General features: G+C 49.9%; 2 protein-coding genes across 11 annotated transcripts in view; one reads left to right on the top strand and one right to left on the bottom strand.

Moving 5' to 3' along the window:
- Positions 1 to 1,658: 1,658 nt before the first annotated feature.
- Msto1 (misato mitochondrial distribution and morphology regulator 1) lies at positions 1,659 to 5,782 on the top strand. The gene is made up of 14 exons (XM_052180105.1): positions 1,659 to 1,820; positions 1,913 to 2,048; positions 2,536 to 2,605; positions 2,701 to 2,776; positions 3,157 to 3,220; positions 3,341 to 3,428; positions 3,541 to 3,658; positions 3,747 to 3,881; positions 3,975 to 4,127; positions 4,401 to 4,532; positions 4,602 to 4,786; positions 4,970 to 5,074; positions 5,150 to 5,256; positions 5,484 to 5,782. Exons 1-14 carry the CDS (start codon positions 1,737 to 1,739, stop codon positions 5,696 to 5,698), a joined length of 1,668 nt encoding a protein of 555 aa, XP_052036065.1. The 5' UTR covers positions 1,659 to 1,736; the 3' UTR covers positions 5,699 to 5,782.
- Positions 5,783 to 5,869: 87 nt separating this feature from the next.
- The window catches only part of Gon4l (gon-4 like), an 83,117-nt gene continuing 71,210 nt past the window's right edge, over positions 5,870 to 17,776 (bottom strand). For 9 of the 10 annotated variants that reach the window (XM_052180097.1, XM_052180098.1, XM_052180102.1 and 6 more), the window contains 11 exons: positions 17,190 to 17,442; positions 16,546 to 16,730; positions 15,484 to 15,681; positions 13,786 to 13,929; positions 12,707 to 12,850; positions 12,507 to 12,626; positions 9,850 to 9,960; positions 7,673 to 7,883; positions 6,690 to 7,299; positions 6,507 to 6,609; positions 5,870 to 6,125 (listed from right to left, as the gene is read on the bottom strand). In XM_052180097.1, coding sequence (XP_052036057.1) covers positions 5,976 to 6,125; positions 6,507 to 6,609; positions 6,690 to 7,299; positions 7,673 to 7,883; positions 9,850 to 9,960; positions 12,507 to 12,626; positions 12,707 to 12,850; positions 13,786 to 13,929; positions 15,484 to 15,681; positions 16,546 to 16,730; positions 17,190 to 17,442 — 2,229 coding nt within the window. In that variant the 3' untranslated portion in view covers positions 5,870 to 5,975. Of the gene's footprint in view, positions 6,126 to 6,506; positions 6,610 to 6,689; positions 7,300 to 7,672; positions 7,884 to 9,849; positions 9,961 to 12,439; positions 12,627 to 12,706; positions 12,851 to 13,785; positions 13,930 to 15,483; positions 15,682 to 16,545; positions 16,731 to 17,189; positions 17,443 to 17,776 lie in introns of those variants that run through there. The other variant, XM_052180103.1, reaches the window with a different exon arrangement.

The raw sequence follows: 17,776 nt of genomic DNA on the forward strand, positions 1-17,776 counted from the left end.
CTCCCAAAGGCTTCGACTTGTCTCCTTCACAAACTCCCCCATGTCCTAATCTAAGATGAATTCCTTTTCAAGTAATGAGCGGAGTCACATAGCAGGTTAGTTTCAAGATGACAGGTAGCTGTAAAAAACGTCAACTAGGGGAAAGAGGGCCTGGTGCCTGCTGCTTGTCTGTACCTGATAAGCTTGCCTTACATTAAAAATGGACTATAACCATTACTTTCTTGCAGAACCCCACATTTGGAGACCCTAGTTGGAAATATTTTCAGGGTCACAATGAAATACATAGACAACCACTGAAGCACAAAATTTGTTTTACTGAGTCTGATAGAAAAGATGGTTATTTAACATTTTTTACACCCACAAAAATGGAGTATATGTTCCCAGAAAAAGTGTCACACAACCAAATAAAAATGTAAATATGAATAAAAATACATGGGTTCAGACATAGGCACAATGTCTGAGAGGAGCTTGCTGCCCAGTCTGCAGCCCTCAGCCTGAGCCCGAGGACCTAGACGGCAGGACAGAATACAAACCGCTCAACTTGTTTGCTGGCTTGTAAACATGTGGTGGCATGTACACACCCCCCACACAAATCTTTTAAAAATGATCACTCGGGGCTGGAGAGATGGCTCAGCTGTTCTATATGATGCATTTTCTAAATATTTTCCTAGCACTGTGCTCATGTTCAGAATAATGCACACAGCTAGAGATCTGGTTGTGTGCCACCCTGTGGGTCCTCAGGGTCAACTCTGGTCTACAGGCTTGCCGGCAAGTTCCCAAGCCCCTCTTAAACCCACTGAGCATTCTGCCTGGACGATTTTATTCACAATACTAGACGGTCCAAAAGAAACATGAGCAACACATTTGGAATAGTAATTTGTTTTGATTTGTAACTCAGACATGGTCTCATGCAGCCTAGTGGGCCTTCCACTGGCTAAGGCGCCAAGGATGAGCTGGGCTCGCTCCACAGCCTAGGGATTACAGGTTTCGGCCATCACACGCGGCTTGGAAACCCTACAAATTGGTTATCCAAAAGTTTATAAATACATACAAGAATGTTCCCAACCTTATCAGTGGCACGGCCTTTAATCCCAGCACTCAGGAAGTGGAGGCCAGATTTGAGTTTGAAGCCAGCCTGCTTTACACAGCCATTGCAGGCCGGCCAGGGTCTACATACTGAGACCCCATCTCAAAAAATAGCCCAAATAACGAAACAAACAAAAAAGAAATGAAAACAGCCCCGAAGTACAAGCAAACTATGTGAACCGGCGAGAAAGGGAATACAGTCTTCCCATAACGCAACAGGAGCAGACAGATGTCCCACGGGGCAGTCCTTAGATGGGCTGTGACTTTAGGGACGAGAAAAGGAAGCGAGCGAGAGGATCCAGAGGAGAGTCGGATTCCGCGTCGGTGTTTCTGTTTCTTCTCGCGTGATTTATTAGCTGCAGGAGACAGGCATCTGCGCGAAGACAGACAGAGGCAGGTGAGCGAGCCTGCCATGACCTTGGCCAGACCAGCGACAGTCGGAAGCTCAGAAGGAAGCGCGTGACGACAGCGGCTCGCAGCAGCTTCCGGCATCCCTGGAGGGGAAGAGGCGGGGCGTGAGCTGCCTCGGAGACTAACGAATCGGGAGGCCAACGGGAAAGCACGTGCTCGCGGACCAATAGGGCGCGGGAGCCGCCCCTCCGGAGGCCCGCGGCGGCGGCGGTGGCCGAGTGCCCGAGAGCCGCGGCGGTATGGCTGGCGGGGCCCGCGAGGTGCTCACGCTGCAGTTGGGACATTTCGCGGGTTTCGTGGGGGCGCACTGGTGGAACCAGCAGGTCAGGCCCCTGGTGGCAGCCCGGCGCTCCCCGCGGAAGGTCCCGGCCCTGCCCGTCCTTCCCCCTCCGCTCAGTCCTGTGAACCCTTGCAGGATGCTGCGCTGGGACGCGCGACCGAGGACGAAGAGTCGCCAGGCGAGCTGTGCCCCGACGTCTTGTACAGAACCGGCCGGACACTGCATGGCCAGGAAACCTATACGCCTAGACTCATCCTCATGGATCTGAAAGGTGAGGCGATGGCGGGCTCAACCAAGTTTCCCCGTGTGGTGTGCGAGGGCCCAAGCATCAGTTCACTTCAAAACCCACATTGGGCACAAGCCCCCGGGGATGCCGAAAGGGCAAGTTGTTTACTTCAGGATCCGGCTCTGCAGTGGGCGATATATGTTAAGCTGCTGCACTCACACCTACAGATGGAGCACAGCTATTGACAGAAGGATGGTGTCCAGATTCCCTGTCCCAGTCTAATGCCTATCCAAGTATGCTTTTCAAAGCCAAGTACCACGTGCAGTGGGCACGCCCTTAATCTCAGCAAAGGCAGGCAGAAGCTCTGAGTTCAAAACCAATCTGTCTACATTTTTGTAGACCATTCAGAGCTACAAAGGGAGACCCCAGCTTGGTGGAGAAGAACTGCCACACCGCATTACCTGACAGGTGATCAGGTTAGTTTTGATCACATGACGTTCGAGGTTTGTCCTTATCTTTCATTTCTGTGCAGGCAGTCTGAATACCCTAAAAGAAGAAGGTAGCCTCTACAGGGATCGACAGCTGGAGGCTGCAGTAGCATGGTGAGCATCTTTCCTGTGAGCGTGGTCCACTGTATACAGACAGCTGGAGAGCTCTGCAGAGGGATGCTTTCTGTGCTCAATCTCTACTCTGTCAGGCAGGGGAAGCTCACCACACACAGAGAAGAAGCTCACCCAAAGAACCCGAACCTCCAGGACCTTCTGAGTGCAGAGGTGATGGATGGGCTCTGCCCCGGACCTTTAACCTGCCGCAAGCACAGTGGCTCTCTGATGCAGACAAGTGGGAGTCTAGTCACTGTAAATGCCGTGGGGTATTTTTGGAAAAAGCACCTTTGCCTCTGAACTGCTGGACACCCGGAACCTGGCTCAGAGATTAAGAGTCCCTCTGAATTGAGTTCCCAGTGTCTGCATCAGGCCGCTCACAACTGTATCTTCAGTTCCTGGGGACCTACCATTCTCTTCTGGCTTTGGGTGCCTTGTGCACATGGTCCATACAAACTCACAGGCATCACACATACACACAAGTAAGCATAAGCCCCTGGCAGACGAGCTCCACCTGGAACTAAAAGGCCGATCTTCTCGCCCCCTCCCAGGGAGTGCGGAGTAGTGATGGTAGCTGGAGGGCCAAGCTGGTCCAGAGTCTCCAGAACTGCAAAGGTGAGAGAGCACTGATGCCGGACCCTGGACAGAGAAGAGATTGGGGACAGTACGGCCCATCGGCTGTTTGTCCCCACTAGTCACCCCTGCTACAGATTCCCAAACCACTTATCTCCACAGAGAGCAGCATCAGAGTCTGGTCAGACTTCCTCAGAGTCCATCTGCATCCACGGAGCATCTGTGTGATTCAGAAGTACAACCATGATGGGTAGGGGACTGCGAGGCTGAGACAGAGCTTAGGTGCCCCCAACACTGCCCTCCAACACAGCAGACCGAGGAGTCGAGTGTGGGGCTGAGTCTTTTATCGTGATTTTTGGCAGTGAGACAGGCCGGCTGGAGGCTTTTGGCCAAGGGGAGAGTGTCCTGAAGGAGCCCAGGTACTTGGAAGAGCTGGAGGACAGGCTGCATTTCTACGTGGAAGAATGTGACTACTTGCAGGTAGCTGTGTGGCGGGGTGGTTGATGTTGGGACAGAAAGGCTCCTCGTCCTACACCTTTTTTTTGTTTTTGGACTCATCTATCTCCAGGGCTTCCAGATCCTGTGTGACCTGCATGATGGCTTCTCTGGAGTAGGTGCTAAAACTGCAGAATTACTACAAGACGAGTATTCAGGGCGGGGAGTACTAACCTGGGGCCTGCTCCCTGGTCCCTACAATCTTGGGGTGAGTGGAAGCTATGAGAAAGGGCAGCAGAGTTGTTGGGAATTCCCACTGTGTGAGTTGCCTGATGCAGGCCACTCTCATTTCTATCACCAGGAGCCCCAGAAAAACATCTACCGTCTCTTAAACACAGCGTTTGGTCTGGTGCACCTGACTGGGTACAGCTCTTTCGTCTGTCCCTTGTCCCTTGGAGGGAACCTGGGCCTACGACCCAAGCCACCTGTCAACTTCCCTTACCTACATTATGATGTAAGGCTCAAGCTCAGTGTGTGCCATCGTCTGTCCTAGGCTCTGTCCGTCCTCCCTTCCCAACCCCGTGTGTGTGTGCTCCCGAGGACTGCCCTCAGGACCTAGCACACACTGGGAGGCACCGTAACGCGCAGTGCTCCCAGCCTGAACTTGACCCCTTAGCACCTCATGTTTGTCTTGTCTAAGGACAGTCTTGTTTCAGTCCCTGAATGTCTGTCCTTCATGTTTTTTCTACATAAAGACACGGTGTTCCCCTCCTGTCCCACTTGACAGGCGACTCTGCCCTTGCACTGTAGTGCCATCCTGGCTACGGCCCTCGACACGGTCACCGTTCCCTATCGCCTGCGTTCCTCGATGGTCACCATGGCCCGCTTGGCCGATGTGCTGAGCTTCTCTGGAAAAAAGGTAAGAAGCTCTGGGGGGCTGGGCCAAAGCTCAGAGAACACTTTGTAACCACTCCCTCCTGGTGTTCAGGTGGTGACAGCAGAAGCGATCATCCCCTTCCCACTTGTTCGAGGCCAGTCCCTTCCTGATATCCTGATGCAGCTTGGTGAAGCCACACCATGGACCTCCCTGTCTGCATGTGGGGACTCTGCCGGACGGCGGTGCTTCGCTCAGTCTGTGGTGCTCAGGGGCATAGAGAGAGCCAGCCACACCAGGTGGGACCCCTCAGGCCTGGGCATGTCTTTGGGTCCCTAGCATACTTTCTAACACCCCTTTTCTGCCACCATGGAAGCCTCACATTAGGAAAAAGCTCTGGACCAGTTGGCTTGATGGTCCAAGAATGTATGGATCTTAGTGCACACTCACGCAGCCAACGTAACGTAGTTTTGTTGTTGTAGTAAGCTCAACCCAGGGACACCTTTGCCCTCCTCTCTCCATGCGTGTGCCTCTGGAGAAGAAGTTTTGGCCCAGTACCTCCAGCAGCAGCACCCTAGAGTCTTGAGGTCGGTATAGCCTCGCCCTTCCCCAGCCTCTGCAGCCCTGGCCTTCCTGTTCTCTGATCACCTCTCTGTCTGCAGTTCGTCGCATCTGCTGCTGACTCCCTGCAATGTGGCTCCTCCGTACCCACACTTCTTCTCAAGCTTCAGTCAGAAAGCAGCCATGGATGGTCCCCCCAAGGGTGCAGGTAGGACATGAACAAAACTAACACTTCAGCTACATAGGAAGTTTTACTCTTTCTCTTCCCGGATTAAAAGTGCAAAGGAAAAAAAGTTCACAGTTGAGTGCTGCTCTCCTCGACGCAGGCTCTGGGGAGCACTAAGGGCCGCACACAGGTCCCTGCAGTGCTGCTCAGTCAGCTCTGCGTCCCGAGCAGCTCCAGCCGCTCAGCAGCCTTCTCCTTTTCCCCTGCAGCAGTGCAGAGCATCCCTGTGTTTGGGGCCCTGCGCTCAACTTCATCCTTGCAACGGACCCTGGGAGACTTGGCGGAAGAGCTCAGCAGACTTGACCTGCGGCGCTGGGCTAGCTTCATGGACGCTGGGGTGGAGCAGGATGACATGGAGGAGATGCTGCAGGAGTTACACAGCCTGGCCCAGTGCTACCAGGAGGGTGACAGTCTTTCGAACTGAAGTCCAGGGGAGGGTAGTGGGGAGATAATTTATAATAAAAGCTGCCGGGTGCAGGAACCCAGTGTGTAGGGACCTGTTACATGACATATGCGTTTGTACATTTAAGAACACTTGAGGCCGCCAGACTCAGGCAAGCCCGTTCTCCCTCAAGGCAATGTACAGGTTGGGCTTGTAGGGTCTTCACCAACAACCCTGAGAGATGAACTGCAGGGCTGCCTCCATACTTGCTCTGTCCTCGTGGTCTTCACAAGCGAAGCGCCCCCCATCTGCAGTGCTGTCACTCATCCAGCTCGTCTTCAGACAGCAGGTCCCCGTGGTCAGAGAGCTGGTCTGCATTGCTGGTGCTGGTGCCGTCGTCCTCGTCCTCGGAGCTGGCCTCACAGGCTGTGTGGAAGAGCTGCATGAGCTCTCGGAAACGGTGGGACACCTAGAAGGAAAGAGGGGCTTCTCATCCTTCTTACAGTGAACCGGCACCCACGCTCCAGTGGGAGACCAGCACTGTGACTTCTATATAGAAAAGAGAAACACACACATACTGCTTTCCCAAGTAACAAAACCACACACACACATACATAGAGGGATCTGTACCTTTAATTCCAGCCATCGGGAGGCTGAGCCAGATGGAGCTCTGAGTTCAAGACTAACCTGATCTACATTGTTCTAGGCCTTCCAGACAGTGAAAATCCAGAGAACCCTCCCACCTGGCAGGTCAAGCCTTTCTCGGACTGCCCTTGACTTCCCTGTGACTGAACCCAGCTGGTCCCGTCCTCTCGCCTGTTCCCATCACCACCTGCACCTTGCACCTTACCTCCACAGGGGTCTTATTTCCCAGCTGCTGAGAAATGACGCTGAAGGTGTGAGGCTGTGCCCCCTGCTCCTGGCACATGGTGAGAATCACCCTGTCTGCTTCCCTGAAATCCAGGCAGGATGATTAGCTCCAAGCTTTGTGGATTTGTATTCACTTCTGTGAATGAAGCCCAGCTTTACCTACCTTGTCCACAGTACCACCTTCTCCCCAGTGGAGCTGACCTTGCTGTTGTTGGCACAGACGGTGGCTTCCGAGGCTTTCGGCAGCGCCCCTTCCTGGCCCTTGCCTGGGGTTCCCCTGTCTTCAGCCAGGACCTCTCTGGCAGCTTTGGGAGCAGCCTCTGAGGCACTAGCTCCTGAGGAGGTCTCCCGGATTGGGGCCACCGTATGGGCTGCCTTTGCCTCCGCTCTGCTCTCGGGGGGACAACTCTGACTGCCTGCTTTCCCACATGTGTGTCTTCTCCCTGTGTCTCTGGTCCTTAAGGAAACAGGACTCGGGAGGGGAGTGGGGCGCTCCACAGTTCCCAGCAGTCTCTCAGTTTCTGATGCTTCTGGAAGGGGCGCAATAGTCTCGGCAGCAGCCTTTCGGTCCTCCTCTTCAGGATGTAAGGAGGAGGTACTGAGGCAGGAGGCAGCTTCAGGCCCAGCCTGGTTTCTCCTGACAGAGCAGCCTACAGCTCCAGTCTGAGGAGGAAACCGAGGAGTCTCTGGCAAGCAGCGTGTTGAGCCCTCGGACGGCGGCTCCATGGGCGTCACCTCTGCAGAGCACAGCGCAGTAGTCCCTCCTGTCAACCCTGTTAGAAGGACAAGCGATCAGAGTGTGCACTGGGGACCCACCCTGGGGAACTGCAGCAGCAGGTCCAGGAGGAAGGCTGTTGGAGAGAATGGTGCCACTCAGGGGAGGCCAGGGTTGGTAGAGGACACGGGCTAGGGAAAGACTTCAGAAGTCTGTTTCGTTATTTTTGAGACAGGGTCTCACTATATAGCTCTGGCTATTCTGGAACTCAGTCTTAATTGTGTGAGAGAGAGAGTGGGAAAAGGGATTGCCACAGCTGTCCATGAAAGTGTGGCATGCCCATCACTGGAAAGCTGTTTTAGCAGCCGCAGCTTGCTGCAGTGCAGGAGGAAGCAAAGGAGGAAGGAGCCACAGCGCAGTAGGTCACTCACCTGGATCGGGCGCCTCTCCCTTTCTGGCGGTCCTGCCAGTCTTACTCTGGGTCACCTCCATGTTCTCCTGTCCCTCCAGTGTTTCCTCTTCTAACATGCTCTTGCTTTGCCCGGCTTCCTTAGTGCTGGGTACCGCACTGGCCTCTTGGAGGGGGCCACTGCCCACCAACTCGAGGGGCTCCTTGCCCTTGTAGAATTTGCTGTCACAGACCTGTAAGAGTGACTCTAGGTTAAAAAAATGTTATGATCTTCCTATGTCTCAGGCCTCCAAGGTAGGCCGGTGTCTGTGCTCAGTATGTCAGCCAGCATGCTTCTGAACAGTAGGAGTCTGCGGCTTCTAATGCGGACTACATGTGTGATACCAGTCAACTCACTGGGAGAATCAAAAGTTATCTTTACTGTGTTTTGCTCACAGGTTTATTTGATGGAAAGAAAGGGAAACAGAGAGACAATTGTAGGGCCTACCACACAGAAGCGGATACTTCCCAGAGGATGTCCCCACACAATAGCAAGTCTGTAGGGAAATACTTCAACTGCAGTTTTATTCCCCATTTCCAAAAGCATCAGTTTTTAGAAATATTTCCTTTTTCTGCGTATCATGACTTTTTGCCTACATGAATGTCTGTGTACCATGTGTCTATGGTGCTGGCAGAGTCCAGAAGAAGGAATGCACTGGTTGCCCTGGAACTGAGTTAGAGACAGCTGTGAGCTGCCACAGAGGTGCAGAGAAAGAAGCAACGGTCCCCTGGAGCCAGGCGTGGTTCTTAACTGCTGAGCCATCTCTCCAACCACTAGGTTTTTTGGGACAGGGTCTTTGTGTATGTTCCTTACTATGTATGATTTATTTCCCAGGTCATTGTCTCTGCCTCCTAAGTGTCATGATTATAGGTGTGAACCATCATATTCAAACCAAAGACTGTTAAAAAAAAAAAAAAAGGCTACAGCACCAGGTATTTCCAGGTGGTCTCCCATCCAAGAACTACCCAGGCCCGACCCTGCTTAGCTCCCAAGATCAGATATCGGGCACATTCAGAGAAGGTTGCCATAGACCAAAGACTGTTTTTTGTTTGTTTGGTTGGTTTTGGTTTTTCAAGATAGGGTTTCTCTGTGTAGTCCTGGCTGTCCTAGAACTCTATAGACCAGGCTGGCCTCAAACTCAGAAATCTGCCTGCCTCTGCCTCCCAAGTGCTGGGATTATAGGTGTGCGCCACCACGCCAGCCCAAAGACTGTTTTAAAAGGAAAATCCAGATAGGAAGTGGTGGAACACGCTTTCAATTCCAGGACCTGGGAGGCAGAAGCAGGTGGATCTCTGTGAGTTAGACACTAACCTGGTCTACAGAGTAAATTCCAGGATCGCCAAGGATATACAGAGAAACCCAACTCAGAAAACAAACCAAAAGCCAACTGTAATCCTAGCTCTTAAGTAGTGGAGGCAGGAGTTCAAGGCTCACTACATGGTCAATTAGAGTCTAGCATAAGGCCTTTATCTCAAAAATTTAAAAGCAACCAACATCACCTCAGAAAAAAAGGGAAAAAAATGTAAAGCTGAAGATGCAGCTCAGTTGGTAGAGCACTTGCCTGCCACACAAGGACCTGGGTTCAATCTTGGCACCACATAAAAGTAAACTGAGGGCTCTGATTTATGTCCACAGTCCTAAGAGCATACAGACTCAAAGCATACAGACAGGAGGACGGTGAGTTTGAGGACAGGCTGGGTAATGTAACAAGCCACTGTCTCAAGACCAAACAACAACAGAAAGACAAAACATGACAACAATAGGAAAAATACACCCATCTTCTCTTAGCATTTAGAGAGTGTGTTAATAGCTCAGGCTATCCCCACACTTGCTATGTAGCTAAGGATAACCTAGAACCTCTGATCTTCTGCTTTCACCTCCTCGTGCAGGTTTACAGGCCAGGCACCTGGCTCCATTTTGGATTTTATAGAAGGGTCCATTTTGCATGTGTGCACACATGTGTACTGCATATAATCTGATGCATATGATCATGTTATAAATTTAAAAAGATATAAACCTGTACTAGCAAAGCAGCATCTAATCAGGAAACTCTTAGAGCAGAGGCAGGGGGATGGCATCCCCCACCCCACCCCAACAAAGCTAACAACAAGTCCCGCGTCTACAAGGCCTGCGCAGTCCACACCACATGCTTTTCTCACCTTGCTGCTGCAGTGACAATTTCTCCTTTTGCTCTTCTTCAGCTTAGAGTCGGGACCTCCCTCATGGCAGGAACAGGGACAATCCTTGGCTGTTTCAGGCCACTCGGTCTCCTACAACAAACCCAGCTTGATTAGCAGCCCAGGATTTTCAGAACTGAGAAAAACTGCTGAGGTGAGAGGCCTGATTATGCAAATGGCCCTCCCACTGCTCTTTGATAATGTACCATCTCATCCCCCGGGGTCACACAGTCCCTTAAGAGTCCACAATGATCCAAAGAAAGAGGCATTCCACAGGCCCAGGACAAACTTAAAGTCAAACAGATTTTGAAGAAATACACTGGAGAGTTTCAGAGTAGACCCAGTCACAGACTTTCTGTCTCCCTGTGTGTTCACTAAACTCTTGAAAAATGGCTTTGTACAATGACTCTACTTAATAAAGCCAAAATCCAAGAACCATTATTAACTCAATGCAGAAGAAACTCCAAAGAGGCTGAGAAGTTCTCAAGGTCATTTATTTTCTAAGAAGCGTGGCAGACAATAAAATATAACTTTAAGAGGCTACAGTGGCTAGCTAGAGGGCTGGAGAGATGGCTCAGTGGGTAAGGTCATGAGTTCAAATCCCAGCACCCACATGGTGGCTCACAACCATCTGTAAAGATATCTGACACCCTCTTCTGGTGTCTGAAGACAGCTACACTGTACTTACATATATTAAATAAATAAATCTAAAAAAAAAAAAAAAAAAGAGCACTGATCAGAGGTCCTGAGTTCAATTCCCAGCAACTACATGGTGGCTCAAACCATCTGTAAAGGTAGATGCCCTCTCTGTGTGTCTCAAGACAGTTACAGTATATTCACATACATAAAATAAATAAATCTTTAAAAACAAACAAACAAAAAGAGGCTAGCAAGAGAAACAGCTTGGCAGTTAAGAACGTGGCTGCTCTTTCAGAGGACTCAGGTTTGAGTCCCAGGACCCACACGGTGGCTCACAGCAGAGGGTCTGATCTCCTGACGTCTGTGGGCACCAGGCACAATGTGGTACACAGACATACATGCAGACAAATACATAAGCATATAAAATTAAATTTAAAAGCAAACAAAAAGAAAACACATAGACTTAAAAAACTACCTCTTGATTGGGCATGGAGGGATTTACCTTTAATCCCCACACTGGGAAGGCAGAAGCTGTCATATTTCTGAGTTCCAGTACAGCCAGGGCTACACAGGGAAATGCTATCTCAAACAAAACAGCAACCTCCCCCACCCCACCCCCCAAAAAAGAAAGACAGCAGACAGACATCATCTTGGGCCAGTGAGATGGCTCAGTGGATAAAGGACCCTGCTTTGAGTGAGGCTTGAGAGTTCAGTCCTCGGGACCCCAATGGTAGAAGGAGAAAACCCCTGCAGGCTATCTTCTACCACCAGAACGTTACATGGCATACGCATGCCCCAAACACACACCTGAATGTAAAACAAAAACAAAAACAACATCTCTCCAGAGTGGCCCACACCTCTAATCACAGCACCAGGAAAACAGGCAGCTGATCTCTGGGCTTGAGGCCAAGGTGGTCTATACAGTAAGTTCCAGGGCCAGGGCTACACAGAGAGGCCCTACTTATAACAACAACAACAAGAAATCTTTAGAAATAAATTAATTTGGGGGGGGGGGGTTGAAGAGATGGCTCAGTACCAAGAGCAATTCTGCATTGCTCTTGCAGAGAACTTAAGTTTAGGAGTCCCCAGAATAAGTGGCGCATAAACCACCCTCTTCTGGTCTCTGTGGGCACCTACATTCACACTTGACATGTTCCTGCACAGAAACACATTGTTCTCCAAGATTAATACATTTATTCATCTACTACATACACATATGTGCATACATGCACACTACCACATGTATGGAGGTCAGAGAATAGTCTGACCATGGAGACCTGATCAACCTCTAGTCACCAGGCTTTTCTCACTGATCCATTAGCCCAAGGCTAATTCTGGTACTAGGTATGAGTAGACCCTCCAGCTAGAAATAAGTTGTATACATCAGCGTGCCAACACTGACAGCTGAAGAGGTCACTCTGGCATTAGGTTCTCTATACACTTCAGTTATGTAAATAAAACCCTCTGCAGTATTGCTATGGAAATTTCATGAACTAATTAATAACCTACATGGCGCTGCCACATAATAATACAACTGCTACACTTGCCAAGAGTATATTATCATTAGTAAATTATTTCTTTCCATGGGAAAAAGTTGAAAAACCCAAAGGTTCAGAGATGGCAGCTCTGAGCTAGAATAAAAGAATGAAATACCTCGGAGTTTGTGTGTTTGTTTGTTTTGTATTTGTTCCCTTTCTTTCTTGAGGTAGGTTTCACCATGCAGCCTAAGCTACCTTGGAAGCTGCACAGTATGCCTGCCTCAGGCTCTCGGTGCTGGAGTCACAGGCAAGTGCCATCACGCCTGGCTGTAATTCCTATGAGGCTTGATGGGTCCTTGTCACAACTGCTCATGGATTCTCCACAGCAGCCGTACCCCATGTCTGTGCCCCATGAGCACCTCCGACCATAAGACTTCCAGCTGTCCTGTACATACCAGTGACAGTACAAAGTACATGGAAAGCGTGGCCCCTGAAGAGCAGGTATCCCCAAAGCAGGCACACCTTCTCTTGATGCTGGACCCCAATCTCTTTCCGCCTCTTGCCCTTGGAGGCTGTGGATGCCTTGGCGGGCTCTTCTTCCTCTTCCACATCAGGGAGTATCACTTCTTCAAAGCCATCAAACTAAACAAGAGGTGGTGGCAGTGAGTAGACTGTGGGACCCAACCCCTCCCCCAGGCAGCCTTCCCCTGGACAACCTATACCTCATACTCTTTCTCTTCAGTCCAATTGATCTCTTCAAAGTCACCCATCCTGCTAGCTGCTGGGCGCAGATGATCAAAAAAGATGGAGAACTCATCCTGTAGGTGGTCGTGGCCTCTGAGGAGCTGCCACATCTGTGTCTTGAGCTGAGGAGAGTTGTGAAGGCAGACCATCCCTAACCTGCACTAAACCAGGACCAATGGAGCCCACACTCTACCTTCTACATAGAGCATAGCTTTAAAAAAATTATTTTTAAATTAATTAGTTTGGTGTGTGTGTGTGTGTGTGTACATGGCACAGCACACCTGTAGAGGTCAAAGGACAACTTCTAGGAGTCAGTTCTCTCCGTCCACCATGTGGACCCCAGGGATCACACTCAGGGCTTCGGGCTTGGCAGTAAGTGCTCACGGCTAGAGCGTGCCTTGGAAAGTAACTAACTAACAGAGACTCACTCGGGTCTCAAGGGTTAATGTAGGACCTCAGGCAACTAACAAGTTCCCAGGTAAGTCAGCTCAGCAGCCCGTGGATCCTATCTTTGGCTCCAGCTTTTCCCTGCCTGCCTGTCTACAGTGGTGGGAGTAGGCTGGAGAGGGAGACTACTAGCCATAACTGCAATTCCCAATGACAGCACTTTCCATGCCTGCCTGACCCGTCCCCTGCATAAGCAAAATGAGGAGTCCAAACCCTTCAGCACCCGCTTTCTTCAACCTCCCTCCCACAGCACTGATGGTCCTACTATGAGCTTGTGAGTGCCAGTCAGGCTCTGGATTCACTCCAGAGGGAAATGGCATGGAACCCATTAGGCAGACACAGAAGTGACAGTTAGGAGAGAGGCAGGGCATGGGTGCTGGAGATGGCTCAGGAGGCAAGAGCACTTGAGGGCCCAAGTTAGGTTCCCAGTACCACATTGTAGATCAAAACCATCAGTAACTCTAGTTCCAAGAAATACAATGACCTAACTTCTGCAGGCACCAGGCCTGTATGTGATGCACAAACACATGCACATGAAATGCTCACACACATAAAATTAAATAAATCTAATGGAGAAGAACAAGCTGACAGGAAGCAGGACAGGGAGCACCTCAGTGATGTCCTGAGGAAGGCAGTCTGCACAGCCCTGAAGAACCTTGATGATTTTCTGGTGGTGGGAGGGGTTCTCGGCAAAACATATCTCCAGCTGCCGAAGGAACTTGCGACTCTTCTCAAAAGCCTGCTGCTCCTCAAACTATCAGAGTACAAGGAAGACAAGAAAGGAGTCACTGCACAGCTAGAGCCGGACATGAAGGCTCTGAGAAGTGCTAAGAGCAATGGGCCACAGACACTGCTTATGACAGGAGTCTATTTAAAACCAAATTTAATAGATATGTATCTCTCGCCTACTAGGAGGCTGAGACAGAAGGATTCCAAGGTCAAGGTCAGAATAAGCTACACATGAGAATTATCTCAAATAAAACAAACCAATAAGAGAAATACATATATTTATCTAAGGTTCTTCATTATTTTATTTTATGGATTATAAAATAAGATATTCAAACTCAAGTGGATCATCAGAGTGCACAAATTATTTTTACATATAAGTTCATTTGATCCTCAGATCAATGCCAGAAGGAAGATGGACATTAAATTTATACTTAAGTCATCATCAAATGAGCACCAATCTGTCAAAATGATAAGGTTACTCCTTTATTCCTGTTTGTTTCTACCTGTCAGGATAAGACTAGTCTATAACTACTATTGTATGTTCATATTCATTCTCTCCCTCCCTCCCTCCCTCCCTCCCTCCCTCCCTCCCTCCCTCCCTCCCTCCCACTGTCTGTCTCCTCCTCCCTCCGCCTCCCAAGCACAGCGACAGCACTTAGGAGTCACTTCGCACAACATGTGATTCCTCCCATTTCCACTCTTAGTCTTCAACTCTTTTCCTTTTCGCAGACAGGGTCTCACAGTGGACCACAGAATCCAGAACCCCAAACAAGCACCAATCCTAGGCTGGCCATGCATCAGTAGCCATTGTTATAGCTCAGCTTCCTGAATGCTGGGATTATAAGCATTGTACACACACACAAACACACACAGACACCACAGACACAGGCATGCACACACACAAGACACTACAGACATACACACACAGACACACAAACATACACAGATAAACACACAGTCACAGGCACGCATGCACACATATACAGAGACACACATATACATACAGACAGACACACACACACACACATACCATCTCCTTGCCCACTTAAAATTCTCTAGTCTTTTATCATGCTCTAGTTTTCTGTGAAGAATTATCATCACAAAAGATAATGTACAGCATATTTGACTAGTTTTATAATTTATATGTTACAGACTAGACTGAAAGCTCTTTTGAGGGCAGAAAAGTTAATATTTTTTAACTGCTATTTTTAGCATCAAGATTTGCCTAACATCAACAAATGCTTTGTATAAAGGAGATGGTGCATGATGGATGGCATACACCTGTAATCCCAGCACTTGAGGCAGGAGGATCTCTGTGTAGCCTGATCTAAACAATGAGTTTTAGGCCAACAGAGGCTACCTAGAAAGTCCATGTATTTAAAAATAAATTTAAAAATGTACTTTTCACCAGTGAGGAATGAGGAGGGCAGAGTGTGACTTAGCCAGTTCTCCACTGGTACTACAGATAAAAACCTGTAAACAAGTGGGGACCCTGGAACTGTCTTGATTGGCTGCATTCAAGCCCCTCTGCCTCTGCCCTGGAGTCGGTGTAAAATCTTTGCCCGTCAAAGTGACTTACAAGTCCACACGACAGGGCTTGCTCAGGCAGCAGGAAAGCAGCAAAGTCCTTCAAGAGCTGAGGCCAGTCTTGGAGAAGGGTTTGCAAGCTTTTGAAGAGATCCACAGCGCTGTGCATTTGGGTACTTGACTCAAATTCATAGATGATCTGAAGGAAATCTTCATATTTGCCAGGGATGTGCTGGAGAGCTTCTCGGACCTACAAGGAATACTTGTAACAGTAAGCATCCTTTCTCTGGCCACAGTCCTAACTAGCCAGGGCACAGAAGGCAGCCAAGCTCACAGGGCTCTAAGAGCTCCCTTCAGAGGCACTCCTCTGACCCAAGAAGTGACAACACACAGAACAAGCAACAAGGCACAACTCCTTTCTCTGAGGGGCAACTGGACAACCTTTAAACCTAGGGACTGCTTTGCACAGCTTCAGGCTCTCCTTCCTGACTTCAGCACTGCATCAACCAGGTAAGAGTCATATGTCTATGGATTCTAAGACATGTCATACCAAGGTACAGAATGCATGAACTTAGAACCTTAATAAAATAATAGCAGACAAGAAAGCCATGCCTATCCCTGGGAGGACCTCCTTTTGCTGAGTTAACTAAGGAGGACACTACACACTGCACCTAGAGACACAAGACCAAGGTCCGTCCCCGAGACCCGCTCTCCCAGCCTTGCACACCAGATGCCTTTCTTTTCCCTGAGTGCTAGGAAAGGTCCTGTGTCGGCCCAATCTAGGGAGTCACAACCTGTCACTGAGAAAGGCAATATCGCCTTTCTCCCAACCTCTGGGTAAAAGAGAGATGAGATGAGCGAGGGTTGGGGGCACCAATGACCAAGCCACATGTCTCCTGCCGGGCACTGGAGACCACTGCGGCAGACACAGACAAAACCTATTGTATACCTAGAGAAAAGACTTGGTTTTGTTTGTGCTGGTGCTGACTCAGCCTTGCCCGTGCTAGACAAGTACTCTGTTGCTAAGCGATCCCCTTAACCATGTTTAAAGCATCCTCCTCCAAAGCAGCAGCTGCGAATGCTCAGACTGGCAGGAATAGCAGCAGTTGCCTACCCTGGTGAGGTAAGCCTGTGCGAACGCCAGGTCCTTCTGCTCCCGGAGTGGGTCCCGGTCGAGAATGTCCTCATCATACAGCAGCAGCAGTTTGGAGGCGTCCTTGCTGGCCCGAGCCCGGCTTCCCCGTTTGTTTCGAGCCCGATGACTGCTCCGTCCCTTTCCAGCAGCTTTGATGCTCTCTCCTTGGTGTAGTGAAAAAGATTCTTTCTCAGTCCTCGTAACTGTGCTATCCAGCACAAGTGCCATCCCGTGCACACCAACGAGTATCATGGCACAACTAGGTAAGAGTAGCTAGGCCAGCAGCAGAGCCAGCCTGTGTCCATGCCAGCCCCAGGGCATCACACGCCCTTCGACAGTCCCAGGGACACAAGCAGGCCATGAGTTCTGCAGCTGAGAAAGGTATCCAAGGCTGGAGGAGGAAGATGAGAGCCCAACAACTCTCAGCCTCTACACACAAAAGGCAAGAACCACAGATAAAACACAGGGCAACCTAGTGTTGGTGAGAACGTGACTTTCCGCAAAGGGACGGCTCTAGTCTGTTTGGAGAGGGAAGAAAGGTCCAGGCGCTCAAGCGCGCTGCACTCTGTCTCTGGGCAGTGAAGCTAAGAGCAGCTTACCATCCCGGGGACCTGCTCACTTACCTGCTGGGGTGATGCTGGTCTCTACTTCTGGAGCAGTCTGAGGTGAGGCCACAGCGGAAGGGGCTTTCTCAGCTGCATCCCCCACTGCTTCGTCGGTCACTTCATCATCCTTTGGCAAAGTTTCCATTCCTTCTGCCTCCTCTTCCTCTTCTTCTGGCTCAGAGTTCTCCTCCTGGGAGTTCTCTTCCTCAGACTCACCCTCCTGACTCATCCGCCTTTCAGATGCCAGCCAAGTCAGTTTCTCCATTGTTTCCTAAAAGCATCATATTGTTGAGCTTTGGTCTGCTGCTATGTACTGTAATGATAAAATGTATACCAGAAGGTCTACCTATGAGTGAGTTCTCGTGTTTCCCAGCTTTTGTTGTGCGAATCTTGTTCCTTAATTTAAAAATGTTGGTTAAATGAAAATGGATGCAGCCAGTTACTAGAGGGGTTAGAGGAAAGCAGGGTTTTAGTTACCTGGTTGTGCCTGGTAGAAGAGCAAAGGGGGAGAGAATGAGGAAGGGGAGAGAGGAGAAGGGCACCATGAGATGGACTGTGAGCACACAGCCAGAAGAAACTACAAGTGTCTGGGGACACTGCTGGGG

The sequence above is a fragment of the Apodemus sylvaticus genome, chromosome 4, assembly GCF_947179515.1.
Source record: "Apodemus sylvaticus chromosome 4, mApoSyl1.1, whole genome shotgun sequence".
NCBI lineage: Eukaryota > Metazoa > Chordata > Mammalia > Rodentia > Muridae > Apodemus > Apodemus sylvaticus.

Bases quoted from the DNA above. Each gene is read 5' to 3' on its own strand.
- Msto1 (XM_052180105.1), top strand. From the start codon at position 1,737: ATGGCTGGCGGGGCCCGCGAGGTGCTCACGCTGCAGTTGGGACATTTC. The intron at 2,777-3,156 runs GTGATGGATGGG...GCCCCCTCCCAG, and splicing joins AGGACCTTCTGAGTGCAGAG to GGAGTGCGGAGTAGTGATGG. The intron at 4,533-4,601 runs GTAAGAAGCTCT...CCTGGTGTTCAG, and splicing joins TGAGCTTCTCTGGAAAAAAG to GTGGTGACAGCAGAAGCGAT.